Raw genomic sequence first — 23902 nt, 5'->3', positions numbered from 1 at the left:
CACTGAAAGCGGGTGTAACATGGGTTCACTGGCAATAACTCGATCACATTTCAAGAAATCCAAACTCTGGTTGGGTGATTTTTGGAATGTTTGGGAGGAAATAGTTTTTCTCAAAGGATTTGTAAAATTTAGAGGAATAAGAAGTATTGAAGATTTGATGGAGTTTTAAAATTAGAATTTGAAGTTAGAAATAAGTAGATGGACACTTTGGGGGTCAACAGCCTGGTGGTGTTCCTAGAATAGTTTTCTTTCTTCTACCACTTCTTTAAACCTCTTAAAATTTCATCGAAATTCACTTTTACTCCCGCCTTGAAATCATGTTGTATCTAACAGAAAAGTGAGTGAACGAGCCTCTTTTAGAGCAGTTTTCAATTGAGTGTCGTAAAACCAAAACCAAAGTAATCACTCTAGCCAATCACAAAGAACACAGACAATTCAGTGAACCAATCAAAACTCGAAGCAAATACATGTAGCCGGCACAAAGCGCGGGAAAACGTGCGCGAGCGAGTGACGATTGGTTTTGGTTTTACTTCTGATTGGCTGAGAAAGTGGCGCGAGAGTTTTAAACCAATCACTGAGCGTAGTAATGCAAAACCAAAGCAAACGCGAATTACTTTCGACACTCAAGTGAAAATCGCTCTAAGACGTGTTTGTTTGTCAAACAATCACCTCCAATAGCGTTCCTTCTTGACAATTTCAGGAGCATGTGTTGGATGAAGTGGAGGATCAGCTGCAAGAGTTGTCATTGCGTATGGAAAACCTGGTGGGCTCTGAAGCGTTTGATGACCTGCGCTACAGCTCAGATGACTTGCTGTCGTTCTCAGACAGGGACGATGACGTGGAATACCTGTACCAAGCAGAACAAACGTCTCCAGTGAGTAGTACTGGGTACGATAGTGACCATAGCAACACGTCCGCGGCAAAGTGGCAATTCTCTAGTTCCAGTTCCCACGACCTTTCTGACTATTATCATGGAAGTCCATACCAGTTTCGTAACCCAGATGGCTGGCGTGGCAAATATCTGCCGGACCCTGGGCACCCCGCTAGTGCCAGGCCCTTGAAATTTGCATTGGGTGGGAGCGATTTGCATGGACTTGGGCTAGCTAGTTCCAGTTCTCATGACATGGCTGTTTATCCCAGTGAGGGAACTATGAAACTTGGAGATAACGGTGAGCCTTCGTGTTCAAGCTGCTACGACATAGGCAGGAACAACACTGGTTTTACATATTACGAGGAGGAAGGTTTAGCACGTAGCAGAAGGGATCATCGATCGTTTGCTTTGCGTGACGGTGTCTTGCGTGATGGTGAGTTGCGTGGTGGTTTCCTGCGTGACGGTGTCTGGTATGTTGGCGACCTGCGTGACGGTATCTTGCGTGACGAAGACTTTCCTGGAAGAGCAACCCACGGTGGTTCATTTACGTCAGATGGGGTTTGCAGCCAGGACCTTTCCTCCTCTTCCAGCCATTCACTTGTTAAGCGCCCTGCTCCCGGCAATGAACCCATCAGACCGAAGACTATGTATGGCGTGACACGTACCCATGCGCGACGGGGTCATGAGGCATCAGCACTACGCCCCTCCACTGCAGTTGACGGCAGCACTTCTGAAGCAGCAGGTAACAGCTCGTCTGATCAAGAGACAGGGAAGAAGACCAAGAAAACACATCCACGAAGGACCAAAGGGCTCTTCCGAAGCTCTGCAGTGTATCCTGGCCACGAGGCCTTCGCTTTGGGGCCTAGTCCTCCTCTTGGTGAGGCACGCGTGCAAGCTGCCTGGGGCCTAGCCCCGTCAGCTTCGGAACGAGGTTTCGGTCGAACACAAGAACCCCGTGCTAAACCAACAGCTTCAGAACGAGGTCTTGTTAGGAGCCCAGACCCTCTCGATGCGGAGGATTCTGAGTTTAACTCGCCTGCTTGGGGGCCGGGCTTGCCTTCCAGCCCAAACCCCCACGTACCAGACGCGCCTGTGAAAGGACTCCTTGGTGATATAAGTATGAATAGGAGACTTGGTACTGAAATAATAAATGACGACTCGCCGGAAAGCTCTACCCGGCGATAAATAACAATATACGCGTAAATGTTAAGTTTATAACCTTTTTATAAATCGGCCCCTCTGTTGTGTATATCAAATGACCCCTCAATTTTGTTCCTTTTATTAGCCCCTAAATTGTTTCTCTCCAATGGACATTTTTTTATACTTCTTGTCGCCTGTTTTATAATTGTGCACCTCTAATGGCTTCTAAACTTGTAGCCCTTATGGTAGCCCTCTAACTGTCCCATATATGGTATACGTCTGTTGTTAGGACGTGCGAGAGAGTTTTCTTGCTCCAGAACAACCTCGTTTCCAGGGTCTCTCTCTCCCCGCCCTCCCCCCCCCCCCCCAGAGCGCTCTGGGGGGCGGGGAGAGAGAGACCCTGGGAACGAGGTTGGCTACATAATTTTTTTATTTTTTTATTGGGGGGGGGGGGGGGCGGTGTTTCGCCTCACGGGCCTTACATTTTATTACATATTATTCATATTGCGAGGAGCAATTACGTATTTTATCACTTAAAAATAAGTTTGTATTGAGCACGAAATTTTTCATAATTTTTTTATACCAATCAATTGTCAATACTGTCTTTGCATAAAGAGTATTTTATTTTGTATCAAAATTTTTAATATGAAAACAAAATATGTATACATGCAAGAAATGAATAATATAAGCAGAAGACAGACGCTGTCTATTTATCAGAAATTCTCGCGATTTATATTTTTGTACTTAAAATAAGTGAAAGGCTATCGAGCTTATAAATGTAATCAATGTAATAAATGAATCAAATTCTGATGAAGATCTGGTCTACTTTTAAAATTACATCCGACAATTTCAATGTAATTTTCTACAGGTTTTGTTGATAACATGTTTTGCTCATAACAGAGGTAACCCTCGACCACATCACTGTCGTACAAATCTAAAGCAGTTTACAATACTTTTCCAGGGTCCTAAAATTTGGAATTCTCTACCACAATCGATCACTGGTTCGAGTACCTTCTCTTCTTTTAAGAAAAAAATGATTAAATTTCTAATAAAATGAGTCTGAAATTGGCCTAGCTGCACATTCACAGCGATATTACAAACTTATTTCTAACCCGAGGTGGCCTCCCCCATAAGCCTTGTGGTTTCTTGGAGGTCTCCTCGCCCTATCTTTTTATGTTATTTGTATTTGTAATTATGAAGTGGCAAATAAATAAAATGATGATGATGATGAACCCAAGCTCGAAATACTAATTAATTAGGCCCCATTTACATGGAAAGAGGATGATCCTAGCACTAGGATCATCCTCATCTCATGTAAAATAAAATGATCCTAGTGCTAGGATCATCCTAGCTCTAGGATCATCCGACCGCCATATGTTTTCAGCTTTCAGTTTACATGTGAATGGTTGCATTTGGCCCTAACGCTAGGATCATCCTAGCGGTAGGATCATCCCTCATCTCAGATAGGAGATGAGGATGATCCTAGTGCTAGGATCATCCTCTTTCCATGTAAATGGGGCCTTTAACTTCCGTACTGTGTTACTGTAACGGTAGCTATTTCCTTGTGTGCGTACGGGGAAACGGGCGAACTCTGAACTTGAGATAACGAGACAACTGCGACAATAATTGCGGGGGAAATTAGACTCAAATGGGGCACTCGCTTGCAAGGAAGAGCCGTTACACCCTTTGGTACTGGAATCTAACCACGAACTGGACGGACAGCAACAGCAACAACTCAGCTTGGTTCCAACAGCAGTTTATTCTTCTAACTTCGTAATCGTCAATGTAATCAAGAGATGTAATCGAAAAAGCATAACAAGTGCGGTTGCTTATATACGATTTGTATATGCGTCTATTGTTAACAGAGTAAAATAAGTGCGCTAACACCAAGATGTGAAAAGTAATATAAAGTCCTTTGAGAATAGTCAACCTAGGTAATAAAAATTCTAACTTAACTTTCCGAGTTTATTGTTAGAAGTGTTCGTTGCTTTGCGGTGAAAGGAACAACTAAAATAACACTAAATTAAAACTACCAAACGAAATTAAAACCAATAAATAGCTAGGAAGTGTTAACGAGCGGTTTCTTGCCGACCGCTCGCACCTCTGGTAAGTTAAGTAACCCAAACAATAATTAAAGAAACTAGATGTGTCAGCAAATGTATTCATAGTTAAAACAAGATGAGTCCGCGACCAACAGGTTGTTAATTAATCCTATTCAAGTGAATAGCAAAGGCGAGATCGGCACGAGACTCATTTAGTAAGTAATCAGAAAACTAAATTAAATACTAAGAAAATGTAACACTATTTAGAAATGCGACAAGCGCGGAACTCTTAAGTAATTAGCTACGGTAATAAACCAAAACAACCGCTATTACTAAAAAAAAACAACAAAAACTTCGGAAGTAAAAAGGAACAATCTATTATTTAAACTTTACGCCTTTTTATATTAACGACACAAACAAGAGATCAACAGGTATTTTTAGCTAATGAGATGCTGTTGGCTTTTTAAGTGTTTTTGAATGAACAACAAGCTATAAATGCGGTTTAACAAAGAAAAGACTTAAATGCGGGAAATTTTCTGTAACATTACACAACAGTATGGGGAAAACGGTTGTGCAGTGGATTTCTAATTTCCGAGCCTCCAACAGAAAATTAGTGCGAGAAATCGGTGTCCCACTGTAGTCTTAAATCTGAAAATATGAACGGGTTTGAATGAAACTAAAAGTCACTGAAATCGATTTCAAATGACCCAAAACACCACGTAATATTTCCTTTCCGTATTTCTAGCTGTATAATACGACCGGGGAGGAGGAAAAGAGTGGCACTCTCTTAGAGGCCGTCAGCGAGGACGTGTCGCCATTAAGGGTCTTTTTTCTTAGCAGGGGAGTAAAATTTCATTGTTTAGTGTCTTAAACAGAGTGTCTGGAGGTTTTTCGCTGAAAATGGTGAACAAGTATGCCGATAGCTGTTGTCAGAAGTAAGTTAAGTTTTCTAATTCGAGTTTCGGCATGATATTTTTATAAAAAAAAGTTCTAGTCTCGAATAAAGCACGTGATATCTGGATTATGCATTAGTCAATTGAAATCCCGGCCCCCCGACCCCCGGGACTTACCGGGGATTTAACGCGTCCAAAGCCGGGATTTAACGCACTTTTAACGGTGCATTGGCCCCGTTAGGCGGTGGATTTAACAAAATGTCACTAGACCGAGGCCGTGGAGCGGTGATTTAACAGCAAGCGATCACCTAAAGCGGGGACGAAAGCCGGGATTTAACATGAAGGACTAATGTTATTTTCAAATGTACGTTGTGAGGATTTGTTCTAAGATGTCGTAACGCTTCCCCTTGATAAGGCCTTTCGTGACGTCTGGCAGATGACACGAATAGAAATTCGTGTATTGAAACGGCTCCGTAGGTTTCTAATGTGCTCGCACGTTAAGGATAGACTCCTTGTGGAATTTCCACCTTTGTACACTATCGTCTCCAAGAAATTAGTTTCTGTTTCTGATATTTCAGCCGTGAATTTTATCGAAGGGTGAAAGCTGTTTGCCTTCAGAAGAAATTCAACTATTTTGTTTTTTCTTGTGTCTCACATTGAAAAGACTTCGTCGATGGATCGTTTCCAAAATATAGGTTTTATTGCTACTTTGTAGGAGCATTTCGTTTTCTATTTTGGTGATTTTCATGCCCATGGCTGTTCGATGGATTTAAAGAATTGAATTTGAACAAGTTTTCTTTAAAGATCAAACTGAGTATCTTTCTTTAAAACCTGTTAGGTTCGGAAGGTTTCCTTGAGGAAATTCTTCGTATGCTTCGCATACAGCGTTAATGAGACAAGGAAGGCTTTTTAGGCTGTTTAGGCGGTGTAATCTTCTCATTGAAGTTATTAAAGTCTGTCCCATGACGCTTGTTTCTGTGCTATCCGGCTGAAGTAGATGGTCAACAAATGCTGAAATACATTCTGTAGGGCAATCACACCCGATATTATGGGTCTTCCGACAGGTGTGTTAGAAATTTGGCAATTGTGACTCTGACTACGAAAAATGATTTCTTAGTTCTCTCAAAGTAAAAGGCGTTTGGCGGTAACAAACTACATCAGGTTTCTTTCCTACCTTATAGCTATTTATGGACAATAAATGAAAGAAATAGGAATGTTAACTTCTGTAACGAAATCAAGATTTTTCCCCGGTTTTTCCTGAATATCGCTCTTGAGTTGTTTCTTTATTTGGTTAGGATGTCCCCGCTATACGGGGCTTTTAACAGACGTCATGGCCCCTAGGGCGGGGTAATGAGCCGAGTTTTAACACTTGGTAAATGTTAAATTCCCCGGTAAGTCCCGGGGGTCGGGGGGCCGGGGTTTCAATTGACTGATGCATTATCCTCTTTAACAGTGTTACAAAATAAGGCGTCTTGTTTACAGTGTAACAAAATGAAGAGATTTTGTCTAAACAGGGTCAGGGTTTGAAACATCACCTCTGAGCTTCCGTCAGATGTCCCATCTTCCCAACCCACCCACCCCGATAATAATCTTTGTTACATGAGAGAGATTAAGCATGACGTTATCCGGCAAACGCGAGCTCGCCTTTAATTGTGTTGCCTTTTTATCAAATTCTAAAATTAAATCCTCATAAAAATAGGGAAAAATCCCACATCCACGGCAAACACAAAACTATTCATTTCCGCGTACGAACGGCAGACGGCAGAAGTTGAATTTTGCCGTTCGCGGGAAAAATAAAAGTCATGCTTCCCGGGGGGGGAGGGGGGGGACTCGCATATGAAAGTGATGGGGATGCTCGTCGTCTCGCTTAGGGGTGTAAATTTTGGACTTTTGGTCTCGCTTAGGGTGTTCCGGGAAAAAACGCCCAAAACGCCAATATTTTTAGCCATAATGGTCTCGTTTAGGGTTACACACGAAAAAATATACAAATATAAACTCCAATCTTAGTTTTTTGGTATCTTTAGGGGGTCAAGAAAGGCTGGAGCCACACCCAGATTGGTCTCTTTTAGGGTTTTTTTTCAAAATTTCCGACGAGCATCCCCGTCCGTTTCATATGGGAGTCCCCCCCCCCCCCTGGGTCATGCTTATTCTCTCTTTTCCCATATACGAACTGTTATGTTTACGATGTTTGGCAATATTACGGAATAAGCTTGGGATACCTGTGAAAATGTAGCACAGGACATGACGAATCTAGTAGTATAAAGTTTCAACTAAAACCACAGTTATAAAAGTGAAAATCAAAGTAGCGTTAACCAGCATAGTTGAACTTGAAGGTTTCGCATCTGGATCAGGAAACCCATTGTCTGCTATCAGCTGTTTGAAGAAACCGACGGACTTCTTGGGAACGCGAGCCAGGTCAGAGTCGTTATCAAAGTCGACAAAATGGAGCCCGTAGGGGGTGGTGTAGGCCGCTGCCCACTCGAAGTTATCCATCAGCGTCCACGCCATGTAGCCTTTCACTTTTACGCCATCATCGATGATCGCTTTCATCATCTCGTTGGTGTACCTGCAATAAAGCAATGTTTTAACATTGAATCGGACATGGCTCGTCACGCAATCTTTCGTTGGGGAGGAAAGATTGCGTGACGTCTGTGGAGGAGGCTAAACGCAAGCTGGTTTTTTTCTTGAGGCCCCGTACACACTAATCCGGATAAACTAAAACGACGTTTTTGCCCGCAAAAATGGATTATGTTTTCCATCTACATTATCGTTTTCGTATTGTTTTCACTGTTTACACCTTATATTCCAGATGATTGTGAATCAGAAGGCCGCTGCAAACGCTGAAATAATAATAACGCATGTACACAGTACTTGAGCCTTCGCTAAATTCGACATTGTTACAGCGTTTTCAAAAAGTTCCGTTTTCGGCCTTCCCTAGACGGTGTTTAGAAATTACTCTAGAAAGCATTTTCGAAAAGTTTCGTTTTCGGTGGCTGAAAGCACTTTTTTGGTGTGGACTGTAGGCATAAATAGATTGTGCTCGGCAACTTTTGAGCAACTTTTAGCGTTTTGAGCAACTTTTTGTAGTACCAGCAACCCAGAGCATCTTTTGCTTTCCTTGGCAACTTTCGAGCCACAAATAATATAAAACCGATCCAAGCCATAAAAGGTCGTTTCATTTCGAAGGATTTTAGTAAAACTGGTTTTATCAAAACTGATTTTTTCATTTATTTTCAATTTTTTAATTTTTTTTAATTAAAAAAAAAAAACAATTTTGCTTTTAAATACTAGTGAGCAGCACACAGCATAACAATATATGGCTTTTTGGCCTATTTTAATGATTGTAAAAAAATAATGAAAATGTTTAAATGGAAACAATCAAACAAACACGTTTTGAGTATTTATCTAAATTCAAAACGACCCTAGAGAGCAAGCAACTTTTCTAAATTTTGGTGGCAACTTTTTAATATTTGAGCAACTTTTGGGTATATTGTGAAGCAACTTTTCTTGAATTTACTAGCACAATCTATTCATGCCTAGTGGACTGTAAACAAAACCGGTGGGAAAATTATGTTTTTCAAATTTCCGGATTAGTGTGGACGGGGCCTAACTCTTTCACTTGCAAGCGCGCATTAAAACGGATGAAACGAGTCGGAACAACTTAACATTATTGGAAAAGTTTCGGTAGTAAGGTGTAGTTTCGTTCCTGAATTACGTTGATAAACTTAAAGCAGAAGTTTATACAATATAAGTCTGAGGGAAGCTCACTAAATGGTCTGTAGGGTTTCCAATGGGCGTGGTTAGGGAGGGAATGAACCCAACTGATCAGGGATTCAAAAAGCGTCGGAATCAAAAGGAAGTATTATTATTGTGGACACTTATCTATGCATTAGAGTGAAGCCAGAATAGAAACCCCGTGCATGCAAAAGCTTGCGATTGTGTTAGGTTTAAGCCATTGGGCGCAGATGCTACTATAGTTAGGCGCGCAGCGTTTCAGTCGTCCCATGCACGTAACGTTGCATCAAAATTATGTGATTGTTGATAATAGTTTGCGTGAGAAATGAGATATGTAAATACGACTTAGGCTATTTGTGTCTGTGGGTGTATGTGTTCCTTACCTTTTATGGTAGTCGACTCTGAAAACGTCATCCAACCGGTCTTGACCAGTTTTACTTGCTTCTCCAGGCGGTGACACGCCGTTTTCTGTCACGATAATTGTTGGATCGTCGTAATTGTCTTTGATGTATTTCAGCAGCTTGCGGAATCCAAACGGTGCCACGTGACCATTGACCCAGTCCGGCCAGGCAGGGTCACCGCTCTTGGTAAACGCCTCGTCAGCATCAAAGGATTGTTCATTGCCCACGGGTTTATCAGCCACTTTGTCGGTGGAGTAGTGATTCAGTCCAAACAAATCGTAGCTTCCTTTTATCATGTTTTTCTCCTCCTCTGTGAAGCTTGGAAGGCGACTGGCAATCCCAGCAGCCTCGCTGCGATTTCCCACAATGTTTTTGACAACATCCGGGTAATCGCCGTTCACAAATATGGGATGCGCGAAGATGCCAAGATGAAACTGCATATACCGGTCAGCGGAGGCCTTGTCCTTGGCAGAGTCGGTCTTTGGCACAGCCCAACCGGAGCTCAAAGAAAGCGTTATCTTCCCGCCTTGCTGCGCTTGGAAGCTCTTCTTATAGGTCTGATAAGCCTTCGCATGACCAAGTATTTGGTTGTGAGCCGTTTGATAGCGGAGGGTCGATAGCTTGGTTTTATTCGCGATGTATCCGAACATGTAGAATGGATGACGTAACATGACGATCGCGGGCTCATTCAGCGTGATCCAGTACTTCACTTTGCTCCCGAACTTGTCGAAACAAAATCGGGCGTAGTCGTCGAAGTAGTTGATCATACTTCGATTGGTCCAGCCACCGATCGCTCGGAACACGTCGGGCAGATCCCAATGGTACAATGTCACAAGCGGCTCGATGTTATTCGCCTTGAGTTCATCGATTAATTTGTTGTAGTAGTCCACGCCTGGTTGGTTTACGTGATCTGTTGTTCCGTTAGGAAGGACGCGACTCCATGCGATCGAAAACCGATAAGCTTTGGCTCCGTAGTCCTTCAAAATTTTCACGTCTTCCTTGTACTTGTGGTAACTGTCACACGCTACATCTCCCGTCTTGTTGTGAAATTGATCGGGTACGACATGGGTCATAAAATCATAGATGCTTGGTCCTTTCCCATCTTCATTCCAAGCTCCCTCGACTTGATAGGCAGCTGTGGCAGCGCCCCATAGAAATCCATCTGGAAATTTGCCGTATTTGAGGTCGTCTTCGGACGCTTGAGATCCTCCAAAGATGAAACACAGCAACACAAAGCAAAAAATACGCGTCATGATGCTGTAAATTTAAATCCGCTTCAGTGAACGAAATGCTAGAAATACAACTAAGACCGTGACCGAATCCTAGTATACTGCACAAAGCTTGATAGCAGAGTGTCCAGAGTGAACCTCCTTTATATTATGCAGACCGTTTGTTTGACAAAGCAAGTGACTGAGCCGTGAATCAACCACTGAGAGCAAAGAATAAGAATTACGAATTGCACTATGAAAATATGTTAAAACCACTAGAGACAGGTCCTTTGTTCGGGGGGTCAAGAAAGGTCGTGTAATATAGAATTCTAAGCGTCTATTAGAAAATTACAAGCGTCAGTGAGCTATTAAAAAGTATTACAGATTGCACTATGAAGTGTCTATGAAAATATGTCCGGGGGCGTCTGTTGGCAAAAGTCTTCTGTTTGAGGGCAAACTCGAATCGTATGTTTTTTGTTCCTTAGGAACAAAAATAATATTACGAATTGTGTGTACTATGCTTTTTTAGTTTCCTTAGTTACGTGACACATGGCTGGGAACGGGTTGGTTGTGGTAAATTCACCCAGGCGTTTGGGTTAATTTGTTAATTTGCGATTATTTGTTATTATTCAAGTACCTTATTACATGAAATTTTCGCGACACGTTAATTTCGCAATTTTGGCGTGCACATATTTCGCGACACTTAAATTTCGCGATTTTGCGATAATTTTATATTTTGAATCACTTTAATTTCGCGTTTTTGAGTAAAACACAGTTTACATTTCCTTGGAAATATTATTTAACATGCCTTTTAATTAAATAAAACGACTACATCAAAGGAACAATGACGTCAAAATTAACAAGTAGGTCATACTAAAACGTGCATGAATAATTGTTCTTGAGCCTTCCTTCAGTGGTATTAAACTTATTCTTTGTTGATTATTGACATATGTAAGTCACTTGATTTTTGCGGCATGTTATGTTCGCGACACTTATTGTTCACGTCACTTTAATTTCGCGATTTTTTTAGAATCGCGAAATTCGCGAAATTAACGTGTCGCGAAAATTTCATGTAATAAGGTAGTGCTTTTTGCCTCATTGAAGAGCTTCAGAAAATATTAAATTAACAATTTGCAAAAGCCTTTCTTTCTCTTCAAATTCAATTTGATTTCAAATTAAGCCACCCACCCCCGCATACACAAGTGACGCCACACTCAGTATGTAATAATTAACTGTACATACAAACGGGAGTACGGAAAGAAACCTGCGGTCAACTTTTATTAAAAACACGATCAAATGTAGTTTAAAATTACAAAAAGTTAAGTAAGGGTTATTTTTAGGCAACGAGGGAATATGCGATTTATTCACCGAGGGCGCAGCCTGAGGTGAATAAATCACATATTCCCGAGGTGCCTAAAAATAACCCTTACTTATTTTTCACATGGCTCGTTTTCCTTTGTTCTTCCAGGTTGGTTATATTGAATAAACCCCGCTAATTAACAACTGTCTGAAAAGCTGGGAGTGGCTTTGATTGTAACAGGGGAGAGCGGGGCTGATATTCTAATATTCCACCAGGGGAATATTATCGTAATATTCCCCTAGGGGGTTGTCAACTCTAATATTCCCCTGGTGGAATATTAGAATATCAGCCCCGCTCTCCCCTGTTACAATCAAAGCCGCTCCCAGCTTTTCAGACAGTTGTTAATTAGCGGGGTTTATTCAATATAACCAGCCTGGAAGAACAAAGGAAAACGAGCCATGTGAAAAATAAGCGATATTAATTTTCCTTGTTATTTCACAAAATGTAGTGAATAACATTTGATTTATGTCAAGTAGGAACAAAACTTAAGGTTTATATTCCATTTCTGATCAGTATACTCCTTGTATGAGTAATAAATGGCTTTTCTTTTCTCTACCTTTATAAATCGTGCAGTTCGTTGTTGTTCAGTTGCTGTTTGTATTCTGTCCGCAGTATTTTGTCAAAGTCTCTGTAATGGTGCAGTTCGTTATTTTTCAGCTTCTGTTTGTATTCTATCCGCGGCATTTTGTCGAAGTCTCTGTAATCGTGCAGTTCGTTGTTGTTCAGTTTCTGTTTGTATTGTCTGCTGTATTTTGTCGAGGTCTCTGTAATCGTGCAGTTTGTTGATGTTCAGTTTCTGTTTGTATTCTGTCTGCTGCATTTTGTCCGTTACTAGGCAACAATAACCCAGAGCTTCGCGAGGCCCTGCGAGTCACGTATTACTAGTATACTATTTGTTTGAAGCCTCCTTGGATCTGGTAAAAATTCACAAGATTATTAGGTCTGGTGCTGTTACAGCAAGTTAAACGACCAACCCCTAACAAGGTCTAGCAACTTGAACGATTGCCAGCGATCCGAAAGTTGATGTGGAGCTATACACCTCGGTATAAGTTGCCATCAAGTGTCTCCCTGTTGCCTCACTACATGAATATTGCAAACTACGCCCAGGAAAGGACAGGAAACGAACCCTTGTGAAAAGCGCAGTGGAACTGTTCACAACGTACACAGAACTTATAAATAAATCACGCTTATAAAACATAAAATAGGTGTAAAATGAAATACACGTATTGTAAATTCATCGAATTTGGCCAAAATGTCTTAGCCAGTCCAAACGTCTGGGTATGCCGTCCACTCCACTTCTAGCTTGTCTTCACGGTCTCATTTATTCTAAAAAAAGAACAGAGCAAGTGAAAAATTAGTTGGCTGCAAAACTTTACTTAAAGTCTTGATATTGTTATTTCGCTAACATCGTTGTTCTTTTTGTGCGACAAAAACGCACCAGTATTTATGCAATTTTCTGGTTATCGACAATCAAGTGGTGAATCAGTTTTAGTATGTTGGGCTACCTGGAAAAAATGTAACAATTTGCCACTCACCAAAATAATAAAATATTCATGTTTGCCTTCTCTCTCTTTACAAATTAAGTACCCTCCACTTAAATCTGATCCCTCCCTCCCCTCCCGTCCGCCCATCCCGACACGAATGGAAGTCTTTTCTTCTAGAAAAGCCAAACCGCCAGGGCACTTAAAAGAGAGGTTTAAGGCTTCCCAAGATTGACATAACATCTACTAAAACTATTAGCCTGCGAATACAGCCGCATCCCATCGCTCCCACTACTACGTGCGAAACGCGTTTCGTACGTAGTAGCGGGAGCGAACGGGAGGCGGCTGTATTCGCAGGCTATAAAATTATGAGCTTATTATTTGAAGGATTGATAAAGCGGCGGAAATTGAACCTATATTTTACGTACACTAAGACACGACTTACCATTCCGTGAAATCTGGCGATGATTCCGTGATGACGATGGTCGGGATTGCAAAACCAGATTGTTCCGGTTTCTTCTTTAAAGGCTAAAATCAGAATCGCAGCATGATGCATTAGTGCGATGATATATTAGTGTTATATTATAAGTATGACATATTCATGATAGGGGGTCCAAAAAAACTTGAGCCATGCCCAGTTTGATCCCCATTAAGAATTCAAATTTTTCAACGAGCATACCGCATAGCGTATCACTCCTCCCCTTCCTGGGTAATAAAAACTTCCTCGCACATTTCCAACGAGTAATGTCTTCATAATATCCTACCAATAAAATACAGTGAAAGCTTGGCCTACGCCTCTCACTTTCTGATCTTTATTATTTCAGCATAAATCAGCTCTGTGGCTTACCAGTCTCAACTTCTTTAGCTTGTCTGGAATGCTTATACCAAAGAAGCAACAAGCAGACTGAGGTTTTTGTTTTCGTTTCTCTTGCCACTCAGGTGTGGTGTTGCCAGTGTGCATTGCAATCTCCCAATTGTAGTTGAAATCACTTTTGAGATGAGCCTAGGAGTTAAACGAGAATCCAATAAGTGAGTCAATGATATATGTTCGTCTAATTCCAGTGTTTAAAAAAGCTCGTCTAATTCCAGTGTTTAAAAAAGATGATGAAGCTGACACAAACAACTACAGACCAATATCGCTCCTAAGCGTCCCAAGCAAGATTATGGAATCTTGTGTATCTGACACTGTTGTATGTCACGTTTTTAGTAATAACCTGGTCACTGATAAACAGTGGGCCTACCGCGAGGGACACTCCACGGAGCTTTTGCTCGTACATCTCTCAGAAACCTGGAGAAGAGCAATCGATGTGAACAAAGTAGTTGCTGTGGCGTTCGTTGACTTTAAAAAAGCTTTCGACTGTGAATCCCATGCGATTTTACTGCAAAAGTTAAAGCTTCAATTCGGGGTTCAAGGCCCCTTACTATCATGGCTGACGGACTACTTAACTGACCGTACTCAATACGCGATGGTAAACGGCCAGCGCTCAACTGTGTTAAATGTCACATGTGGCATCCCTCAAGGGTCAGTATTGGGCCCCACGCTGTTCGCCTTGTACACCAACGACCTGCCTAATGCAGTTCCTTCTGGCTCTGTCTTTATGTACGCAGATGACACCACCGTTTATTGCATCGGCGACACTGTTGATTGCGCCGTTGCTTCTCTAAATAAAGCACTATCTGAACTGAACAACTGGTGCCAAGAGAACTCTTTAACTCCCCACTCGGCAAAGTGCGAAGCAATGCTTCTGATGAGAAAACCGCATATCGGTCCTCTAAATTCGGTCAATATCGGAGATAATCGAATCGACTGGGTGAAACACACTCGCCTTTTGGGCGTCACTATCGATGACCGGCTGGCCTGGTCACATCATCTTACAGATGTAAAAAAGAGTTTTGTGAACAAACTGAACCTCTTAAAGAGTATTATAAGGTCATCCTGCCGGCAGTTCTTTATGGTCTTGTCGTCTGGGGCGGTTGTGTTAATGCAGAGCAACTAAATTCTTTGGAAGTGCTCCATTGTAGGGCGGCCAGAGTGATTTACAACCTGCCCCGCGATATGCCATCCGCTGAAGTCTACCAGTACACGAAATGGAACACACTAAACTACTTATACAAACTCCGGATAATTAAACTAATTTACAGGGTGGTAAACGGTGAAGCACCAGCTGCATTGTCACACCTAGCGAAAAAAGCCAGGGTTTCTTACAGCCTCAGAAGAAACAATAACATCGTGGTCCCTAGATTTAATTCATACTTTGTAAAAAATTCAATTGAACATAGGGGGGCCATCCTATGGAATGCTGTTTCGTCGTATAATACAGGATCCCAATTTTCGGTTTTCTATCGAAAAGTGAAAAATGACAATTATATTAAGGAGCTTAATTTCAATGCTCAGTCGGTTCAGTCGCTCCCTAGGCATTACAATGACTTTAAATGTTACTGATTGTTATGTAATTAATTATTTTTATAGTAGATACGATCCAATTTAGTATATAAGCATTTAGTTGTAATTTAGAAATCTATTAGTTTATTAGTATTTTGTAATATTAAGTATAATACACGACCCCACAAGCATTGTGCTTTAAACCCTATCGTGTGTAAATAAAGGTTATGATGATGATGATGATGATGATGTTGCACATTAAGAAGCCAAAACTATGTTTTTTTCAAAGACTCTGTCGCAGAACATGACGGGAATTCGAGAACAAGAGGAAAATGCTGACAGTACAAGCTACATTTCTAATTAGGTCAACTAAGTGTTATAAAATAAACGTAGTGTTCCAGGCTATTGTCACATTGGGTTTCGCTTCCTGCCATTTCCGAAAGGCTTTACGAATATAAGGAAGGACTCTTAATGGTTAGACACAAAAAGGGAACCAAGTAAACGCACGCGACACGCGACTTTTGTTATTGACACTTTGTTATTAGATACTTAGCTACTCGCGCGCTAATTTTGTCAAAAATAGGGGACGCTGAAAACCAATCAGATTTGAGCTGTAATAATGTTGTAAATAACTTACTCGTTTTCTTGAAGCCGATCTGTCCAGCAGGTCTGTTCCAAATAAATCCCTTCTAACCTAAAGAAAGATTTGTGGATCGAATAAAATTACTACCTATAAATGTTATTTTATTTTTATTTTTGCTTTTTAGTGTATTTATAACCCGCCCCAGTTTGTGACAGATTGGCGTTCTTCCTCAGTAGAATTTTTTTTACCGTATCCGACCTCAGTGAAATCATGGTAATTCATTTATCCATTTTCAAGCGGTATACATTTAGACTAAAACCCATGCCACACGTACTTTCTGAGGCTTAGAGAGGAAGTGCATCGACATCGATATTCATGTATACACGCATTGCAGACCTATTTAATTGTCTCACCGTTTTCTGAGACCTTTCCCGTGGATCACCAGGTAGGCTTTGGTAGATTGTGCTCCTAAAAGTGGCATATTATGCTACTAGCAGTGCTCAAAATTTTGCCAAATTATGCAAAAATTATGCCAGAATTCCCAAATTATGCTTCTGATTTCCGAAATTATGCTCACAAAATGACGTAGATTCTGTACATAGAGGTGCGCAATAACGACACTAAATTATGATGTTTTTCAAATAAACTGTTGTTGTAAATTTATTTGTGTTTTATGGCAGTTTGTCACGGCCGTCAGCTGTCCAAATTAGCTGCTCGCATCTCTGAACCGTTTGTAAAATGCCTCCAACGACTTAACAATCACAATTGTATAGCTAAAACGCGCTTTGCAAGAACAAACTACCTAAACAGTTTGGATGCAGGGGACCACGCAACGAAGAAAAACTGCTTGGCTTCTCTGCTGCCGGATCTCTTGTTCAAGAAATGCTCATACCAGACGTCACTCTAAGTGCTTAAAAAACCAAATTGATTGCAAGGCTGGTACAACGGCAGGAGGGCAAGATTTATTGGCCAATATTTCAACTAGCAGAGCTAGTCTTCTTCAGGGCCAGTACTATAATATAAGGAAAATAACGGCTCTAAAATTTACATTAACCCACACTGTATTATCCAAATTCAAATTTTAGAGCCGTTATTTTCCTTATATCCTGGACTCTCTTCTCCGCCTGGGTTCCACCCCTATATAGGGTGGAGTAAGGAGAGTTTGGGACTGGGCTAAATTCCACTCAGCGTAAGATCTCCTATTAAAATTATTATCGTTTTAGAAACAGTCCCTCGCAATTTCTATTTTTTAGAAAAATATAACAATTTGATCCTTCAATTTTCCTCTAAACTTTTTAATCAAATCTGGTATATTATTTGAGAGAGGGCTGACATTTTGGGCGTAAGAGTGAACAAAGCTAAAAATATGATAGAGTTTCTAAAAAATTCTTTTTAACCATTGTGGGGCAGTAGTTGTCGATTTTTCGTCGTCGAACAGATCGAAAAAATGAAATAATCGTGGAAGGTTTCCAGTTTGACCAAGTCCAAACCGTCCGCCGGACCCAGCCAATGTACATTTTTTACGAGAGTTTCATTTTGCGAATGGGCGATTTTTTATTGTTTTGCGGGAACTTTAGTTAGTAATTTTTGCGATTTAGAAACGGGAGAGACTGAGTTCTCGTGTTCGGAATTAATTTTTTGCCATTTTCAGCAAGTCACGTATAACGTAAGTTACAACACCGTAATGTTTTTGACTAAAATACACTGTTATAATTTAATGATAATAATGATAATGATAATGAATTTATATAGCGCATTTTTCATATATATGTTCAAATGCGCTGTACACATACTGTAATTTACTACACAAGGCCAGACCATTTAGATGATAAATAACGTATATCGGGGTTATTATTAGCCTATTTGAACCACTCGATGAATAATCGGATGATCTCTGCTTGCCTTATAGTAGATTTACTACTGTCCTTTTCGTACCGCGGATTTGTAAATTTTTTTTTCTAGAACCTGCAAATGTTTTGTGCCACACAGCAAATAAGTACGCTTAGAGGAGCTAAATATAAAAATTAAACAACACATACCACATGGGTAATTTGGGTCAGTCGCGACAAGTCAGTTTTTTGCTTCAAATGAGTTATTTCGGACATCCTTCCTGATCGGTCACCTGAAGCGATCCTGATCGTGAGGCCAAATTTCTCTGACTGTCAAAAGTCACTTACCAGCTGGGTAATTTGGGTCAGTCGCGGAAAGTCAGTTTTCTGCTTCAAATGAGTTATTTCGGACATGTTTTCTGGTCGGTTACGTAACCGAAGTTGCCAGTGAAGCGATACTGATTGCGAGGCAAAGTTTCTATGACTGCGATAGTCACTGACAGCATTTATAATGTGCACTGAAGTACGTCACAGAAGCAAGATTACATGGTGATGACGCTTTTGATGACGTCAGAATCAAAATAACAAATATACTGATCGAAAAGAAATAATACGTTTTCGTTTATAGATGTTCGTATATATATATTTTATATGCATATTATGTGAACTGAAGTGAAATGACTCCGGTGGAGCTTAATGTGAAATTCATCAAACAAAATATAGTACAATAAATCCAAAATGCATGTTAAAAAACACCATAGATTAGAAAAATAACGATGACGTTAAGGTATATTGAAAGGAACACCGTTGTTGGGTAGATCAGTTGTTATGCAAAATAGCAAAAATCTCCTTTTGACGCGGTTACGTTTTTGTATCCAAGCAACGAACCAAAACAAACAACAAACAAGTAAGGTTCGACATCGTTCCGTTGTTGTTTTTCTTGTTCTGTTTGTTTGGGTTTTTTTTTTGCTTGTTTGGCTCGTTGCTTGGATACAGAGACGTGCCCTCGTAAAAAGGAGATTTTCTTTTTTTCATAACAACCGGTTTACCTTACAATATTGTTCCAAAATATACCATTGCGTCATCATGTCTTTTTTAACGGCATTTTGGATTTTTGTGCAGCAAGCCCAGAAACAACACACTGCATGTCACATGAGTTAGAAAATAAACGAATAACATATAAGAAAATACATAAACGAAAGCTTGTTATTTCTTTTTAATTTATATTTGGGATTTTGATCCTGACGTCATCAAATGCGTTGAAAGGTCATCACCATGTAATCTTGGTGCTGTGACGTACTTCAGTGCACATTATAAATGCTGTCAGTGACTTTCACAGTCATAGAAACTTTGCCTCGCAATCAGTATCGCTTCAGTGGCTATTTCGGTTACGTAACCGACCAGAAAACATGTCCGAAATAACTCATCTGAAGCAAAGAACTGACTTTCCGCGACTGACCCAAATTACCCAGCTGGTATGTATTGTTTCTTTTTATTTTAGCTCTTCTAAGAATAGTTATTTGCCGTGTGGAACAAAAAATTTTGCGCGTTCTCACAAGAAAATACACAGCTCCGCTGTTCGAAAAGGCTTGTAGTGAACTGCATAGCGCAGAGTTACTATCAGGCAAACATCGTCCGATTATATTCCTCAAGTGGTCGGATCATAAAAGGACTAAAAATAACCCGAATATGTGTTATTTATAAAATTTATATTGACTGATAAAAAAATTACGGTGTTGTCATTTTAATAAATTATACGTGACCTGCTGAAAATGGCAAAAATTAATTCCGTACACGAAAACCTAGTCTCTCCCATGCCTAAATCACAAGAATTACTGTGATCCCGCAAACCAATAAAAATCGCCCATCTACAAAAAATGTACATTAACTGGGTCCGACGGACCTGTTTTGCGGTTTGAACTAGACTTGGTCAAACTGGAAACCTTGCACGTTTTTTTTTAATTTTTTAAAAATCTGTTCGACAACGAAACGTCGACAACTCCCGCCCCACAATAGTTAAAATTTTTTTTTAGAAACTCTGTGCTATGTTTTAGCTTTGTTCACTGTTACGCCCAAATGCCAGCTTTCTCTCTAAGAAATATACCAGATTTGATTAAAAAGTTTAAAGAAAATTGAAGCCGACCATATCATTATATTTTTTAAAAAAATTATGAGGGACTGTTGTAGGAGATCTTTTGCCGAGAGGAATTTAGTCCAGTCCCTGAACTCTCCTTACTCCGCCCTATAAAGGGATGGAACCCAGGCGGTGAAGAGATTGCAGGATAACTTGCATGTACATACTCAGAATGCCGCCATTTCCCACCTCTTCCCAACAACGGGGGAAAAATCAACTAAAGATCGCATAATTTTATGCTGAACGCAAACTGTAAGCCCTCTCAGTTCTGCAAGGCCCGTTTTCGACCGAAAAATTACTTGTTTACACAAGTATCTAAGGAACAATTTTTATTTTTATTTCTCAGAAAAAGGAAGAGGTATGGTCAAGTCATCTAAACACCATGAGTAGATTCAGTGATGACGCTTGGACCAGCGGTGGAACACTAAAACCTGTTGATCCACGAGAAAGGTGTCAGAAAACGGTGAGAGAATTAAACAGGTCCGCAATGCGTGCATACATCGATCTGGATAGAGAAAAGCGTTTATTTAAATAGGGTGACTCCATCAGCTTTTATAATAAAAACTGTTATCAATAGACGCCCTAGTAAAAATTAAAAAGTAAAAAGTCGCTAAAAGCCTTACAGTGTACCTAAAATGGAAGTTAAAAATATTAAAATATATAAGAGTACTAAGATTTAAGCTAAAATTATGTTACATTTGTATAAAATCGAAAAATTTAAAAATTACATATTATTTTGATAAGAGTTATAAATTTGGCAACCGGAATACATTTACTCTCTCAGGGCAAGGCCTGTCCCGATTGTGATCGTGAAATGCTGGAAAGTTGTTCACTGAAACGTCGAAAATGTTGCTAAAAATTTGCAAAAAATCCAAAGGGTTGATACCTAATTTTCTTGATATTTTTGGGCTCCTGTTTAATATAAACGTTGATTAAAAGCTTTATTTTTTGTTCTTCACAATAATTGCTAACATTGGTCAAGAAAAATACCTCTTAAGTCTAACAAAAGGAAAAACAACGCTGTCAAGTGACAGGTTATGTGTTCAAAAGGTTGATGAGCATACTAGAAATTCGCAGAAGATGCAATTTGCTATGAAATCGTTGACTTTTTCGTGCTTGATATGTGTCCTCAACCCATATTTTGCTTAAAACTTGCTCAGAAAGGCAAACTCGAAGTTGCTAGAACCGCAAAAAGTTGCTCCCGGCAAACGTCAAGCGTTGCCGAGCACAATCGGGACAGGCCTACTCTCAGAAATTATGTGTGGTATGGGTTCTAGTCTGGATGTATGCCGTTTGAGAATGTAAAAATGGGTTACCGTTATTTCACTGAGGTCGGATACGGTAAAAAAAACACACATTTCTACTGAGGAAGAACGCCATTCTGTCACAAACTGGAGTGGTTTATAAATACATTAAGGGACGGACCATTATTTTCTTGGAGGGGGGGATGAAAAATTTTCCTCTGCAAACTTATTTTTTAGTTTATGCACCTCTGCAAACATTTTTTTTCGAAATTCTTACTATTTTTTGTTATACATATCGTGTTTGCAAACAATTTATTTTGTCTTTCCAGGCCCTGCAAACCATTTTTTTCAATATTTTTCTCCCTCCCCCCCCCCCCTCTAAAAAAATAATGGTCCGTCTCTAAAAAACAAAAATAAAAAATAGCATAATATGTATTGGTAGTAAATTAATTCAATCCACTGATCTTTCTTTAGGTTAGAAGAGATTTATTTGGAACAGACCTGTTGGACAGATCGGCTTCAAGAAAACGAGTAAGTTATTTACAACATTATTACAGCTCAAATCTGATTGGTTTTCAGCGCGCTCTATTTTTGACGAAATTGGTGCGCAAGTAGCTAAAGTATCTAACAAAGTGTACAATAACAACAAGTCGCGTGTCGCGTGCGCACTTTACTTGGTTCCGTTGTCTCTAACCATTAAGAGTCCTTCCTTTTATTCCTAAAACCTTTCGGAAGTGACAGGAAGCGAAACCAAATTATTACAATGCAAATTATTACAATGATCTGGAACACTCCGTTTGTTTTATAACACTTAGTTAGAAATATAGCTTGTACTTTCAGCATTTTTCTCTTGAATGCCCGTCATGTTTACGATAGAGTTCCTGGAAAATGCTTAGTTTGGACTTCCTGATTTGTAACATATATCATTGACCCACTTATTGTATTCTCGTTTTCGATCGTTTTAACCTCTAGGCTCATCTCAAAAGTGATTTCAACTACAATTGGGAGGTGGCAATGCGCACTGGCAACACCACACCTGAGTGGCAAGAGAAACGAAACCGAAAACCTCCGTCTGTTTGTTGCTTCTTTGGCATAAGCATTCCAGACAAGCTAAAGAAGTTGAGACTGGTAAGCCACAGAACTGAATTATGCTGAAATAATAGAGAGATCAGAAACTGAAAAGTGAAGGCCTAGCTTTTCACTGTAATTTATTGGTAGGATATTAGGGGTCATAAATGGTCTATCAAAATTTTGCAGTGCTCGCAAAGTTAGGCTTTTGCTCGGAATGCTCGCAAAATTTTAGTGGGTGCTCGTTTGCTCATCCTCGCATACATTTACAAGTGCTCGCATGCTCGGTTTTTAGTGGAGGTAGTTTTTGAAAAGTGCTCGTTGCTCGCAAGGCTAACTTTTGTCAATGCTTGTGCTCGCAAAGAAAAACGCCGTGCTCGCATGCTCGCAAATGCTCGCAAAGACCATTCGATACCCCTGATATTATTTAGTCATTACACGTTGGAAATGCGCGAGGGGGAAGAGAGATACTCTCTTATGAAGAGGACAGGCATGCTCGTCGGAAAATTTGAGTCCTTGATGGAGACTAAGCTGGGCATGGCTAAAGTTTTATTGACCGGGCCTAAAAGATACCATTTTCCATGCCTGATCAGTCAATGCGGGCGTTTCCATTTCTTCATGTTTACCCTAAATGAGACTTGACGGCTAAAAATATTGACGTTCTTTCCTGAACACTCTAAGTGAGATCAGAATCTATAACGGACACCCCTACGCGCAGAGGACGAGCATCCCCGATTTTTCATATGGGAGTTCCCCCCGGAATTTTCAGTCTGGAGGGAGTCATGATACCAAGTGCTTTAAGACCATCGACATCTCGTATTAATAAGTTTGATACCCAAGGTATGATATCATTGTATATGTCATACCTATAATATAACACTAAGATACCATACCATTAATGTATCATACTTCGATTCTGTTTTTAGCCTTTAAAGAAAAAACAATCTGGTTTTGCAATCCCGACCATCGTCATCACAGATTCATCCCCAGATATCAAGGAATGGTAAGGCTTGGTGAACGTTAAATATAGGTTTTTGGAGTAACGTTCAAAGGAAGACCAGCTGTTCCATAGGAAAGCGCCACTATATGTAAAGCTTGTTTTTGTAATAGTTAGTGCACGGGAATGGAACATCGAGATTATTCTCAGAGTCCCTTAGGTTGTACGCAGTTTCACGTTTTTCAATTAAGTGCATAGCGAAATAACAATATCAAGACTTTTAGTTAAGTTTTGCGCCAACTGACTTTTCGCTTGCTCCGTTGTTTTTGTAGAAATGAATGAGATCGTGAAGACACGCCAGAAGTGGAGTGGACAGCAACCCCAGACGTTTCGATTGCCTTAGACATTTTGGCCAAATTCCATGAATTTACAATTTTATTTTATGTTTTATCAGCGTGATTTATTTATAAGTTCTGTGTACGTTGTGAACAATTCCATTGCACTTTTCACAAGTGTGGATGAGTGCGCCCGGAATAACTACGGAGCAGCCTAAACAAAAAACAGATTAAAAACCACTGCATGCATAGTTGGTA

At 40.1% G+C, this 23902-nt stretch overlaps 3 protein-coding genes across 3 annotated transcripts in view; 2 read left to right on the top strand and 1 right to left on the bottom strand.

Moving 5' to 3' along the window:
* LOC144660425 (polycystin-1-related protein-like) overlaps window positions 1-2825 on the top strand; it is a 66989-nt gene extending 64164 nt beyond the window's left edge. Inside the window, exon 57 of the mRNA XM_078521040.1 lies at window positions 701-2825. Within this exon, the coding sequence (XP_078377166.1) occupies window positions 701-2056 (1356 nt within the window). The 3' untranslated portion in view covers window positions 2057-2825. The remainder of the gene's footprint in view (window positions 1-700) is intronic.
* A 926-nt stretch (window positions 2826-3751) lies between these two features.
* On the bottom strand, window positions 3752-10498 carry LOC144660471 (cytosolic beta-glucosidase-like). The gene is made up of 2 exons (XM_078521104.1): window positions 9065-10498; window positions 3752-7512 (listed from the first exon to the last, which is right to left on the bottom strand). The coding sequence occupies exons 1-2, from the start codon at window positions 10333-10335 to the stop codon at window positions 7197-7199; spliced, it is 1587 nt and encodes a 528-aa protein (XP_078377230.1). The 5' UTR covers window positions 10336-10498; the 3' UTR covers window positions 3752-7196.
* Window positions 10499-19335: 8837 nt separating this feature from the next.
* On the top strand, window positions 19336-23737 carry LOC144660996 (uncharacterized). The gene is made up of 6 exons (XM_078521719.1): window positions 19336-19401; window positions 20407-20523; window positions 21779-21835; window positions 22277-22432; window positions 23299-23375; window positions 23642-23737. Coding segments are annotated over exons 1-6 (474 nt in total). The 3' UTR covers window positions 23643-23737.
* The last annotated feature ends 165 nt before the right edge of the window (window positions 23738-23902 follow it).

The sequence above is a fragment of the Oculina patagonica genome, chromosome 7, assembly GCF_052425735.1.
Source record: "Oculina patagonica isolate OP01 chromosome 7, crgOcupat, whole genome shotgun sequence".
Taxonomy (NCBI): domain Eukaryota; kingdom Metazoa; phylum Cnidaria; class Anthozoa; order Scleractinia; family Oculinidae; genus Oculina; species Oculina patagonica.
The sequence above is the reverse complement of the archived record's forward strand: the minus strand, read 5'-3'. Positions and strand labels throughout refer to the sequence as shown.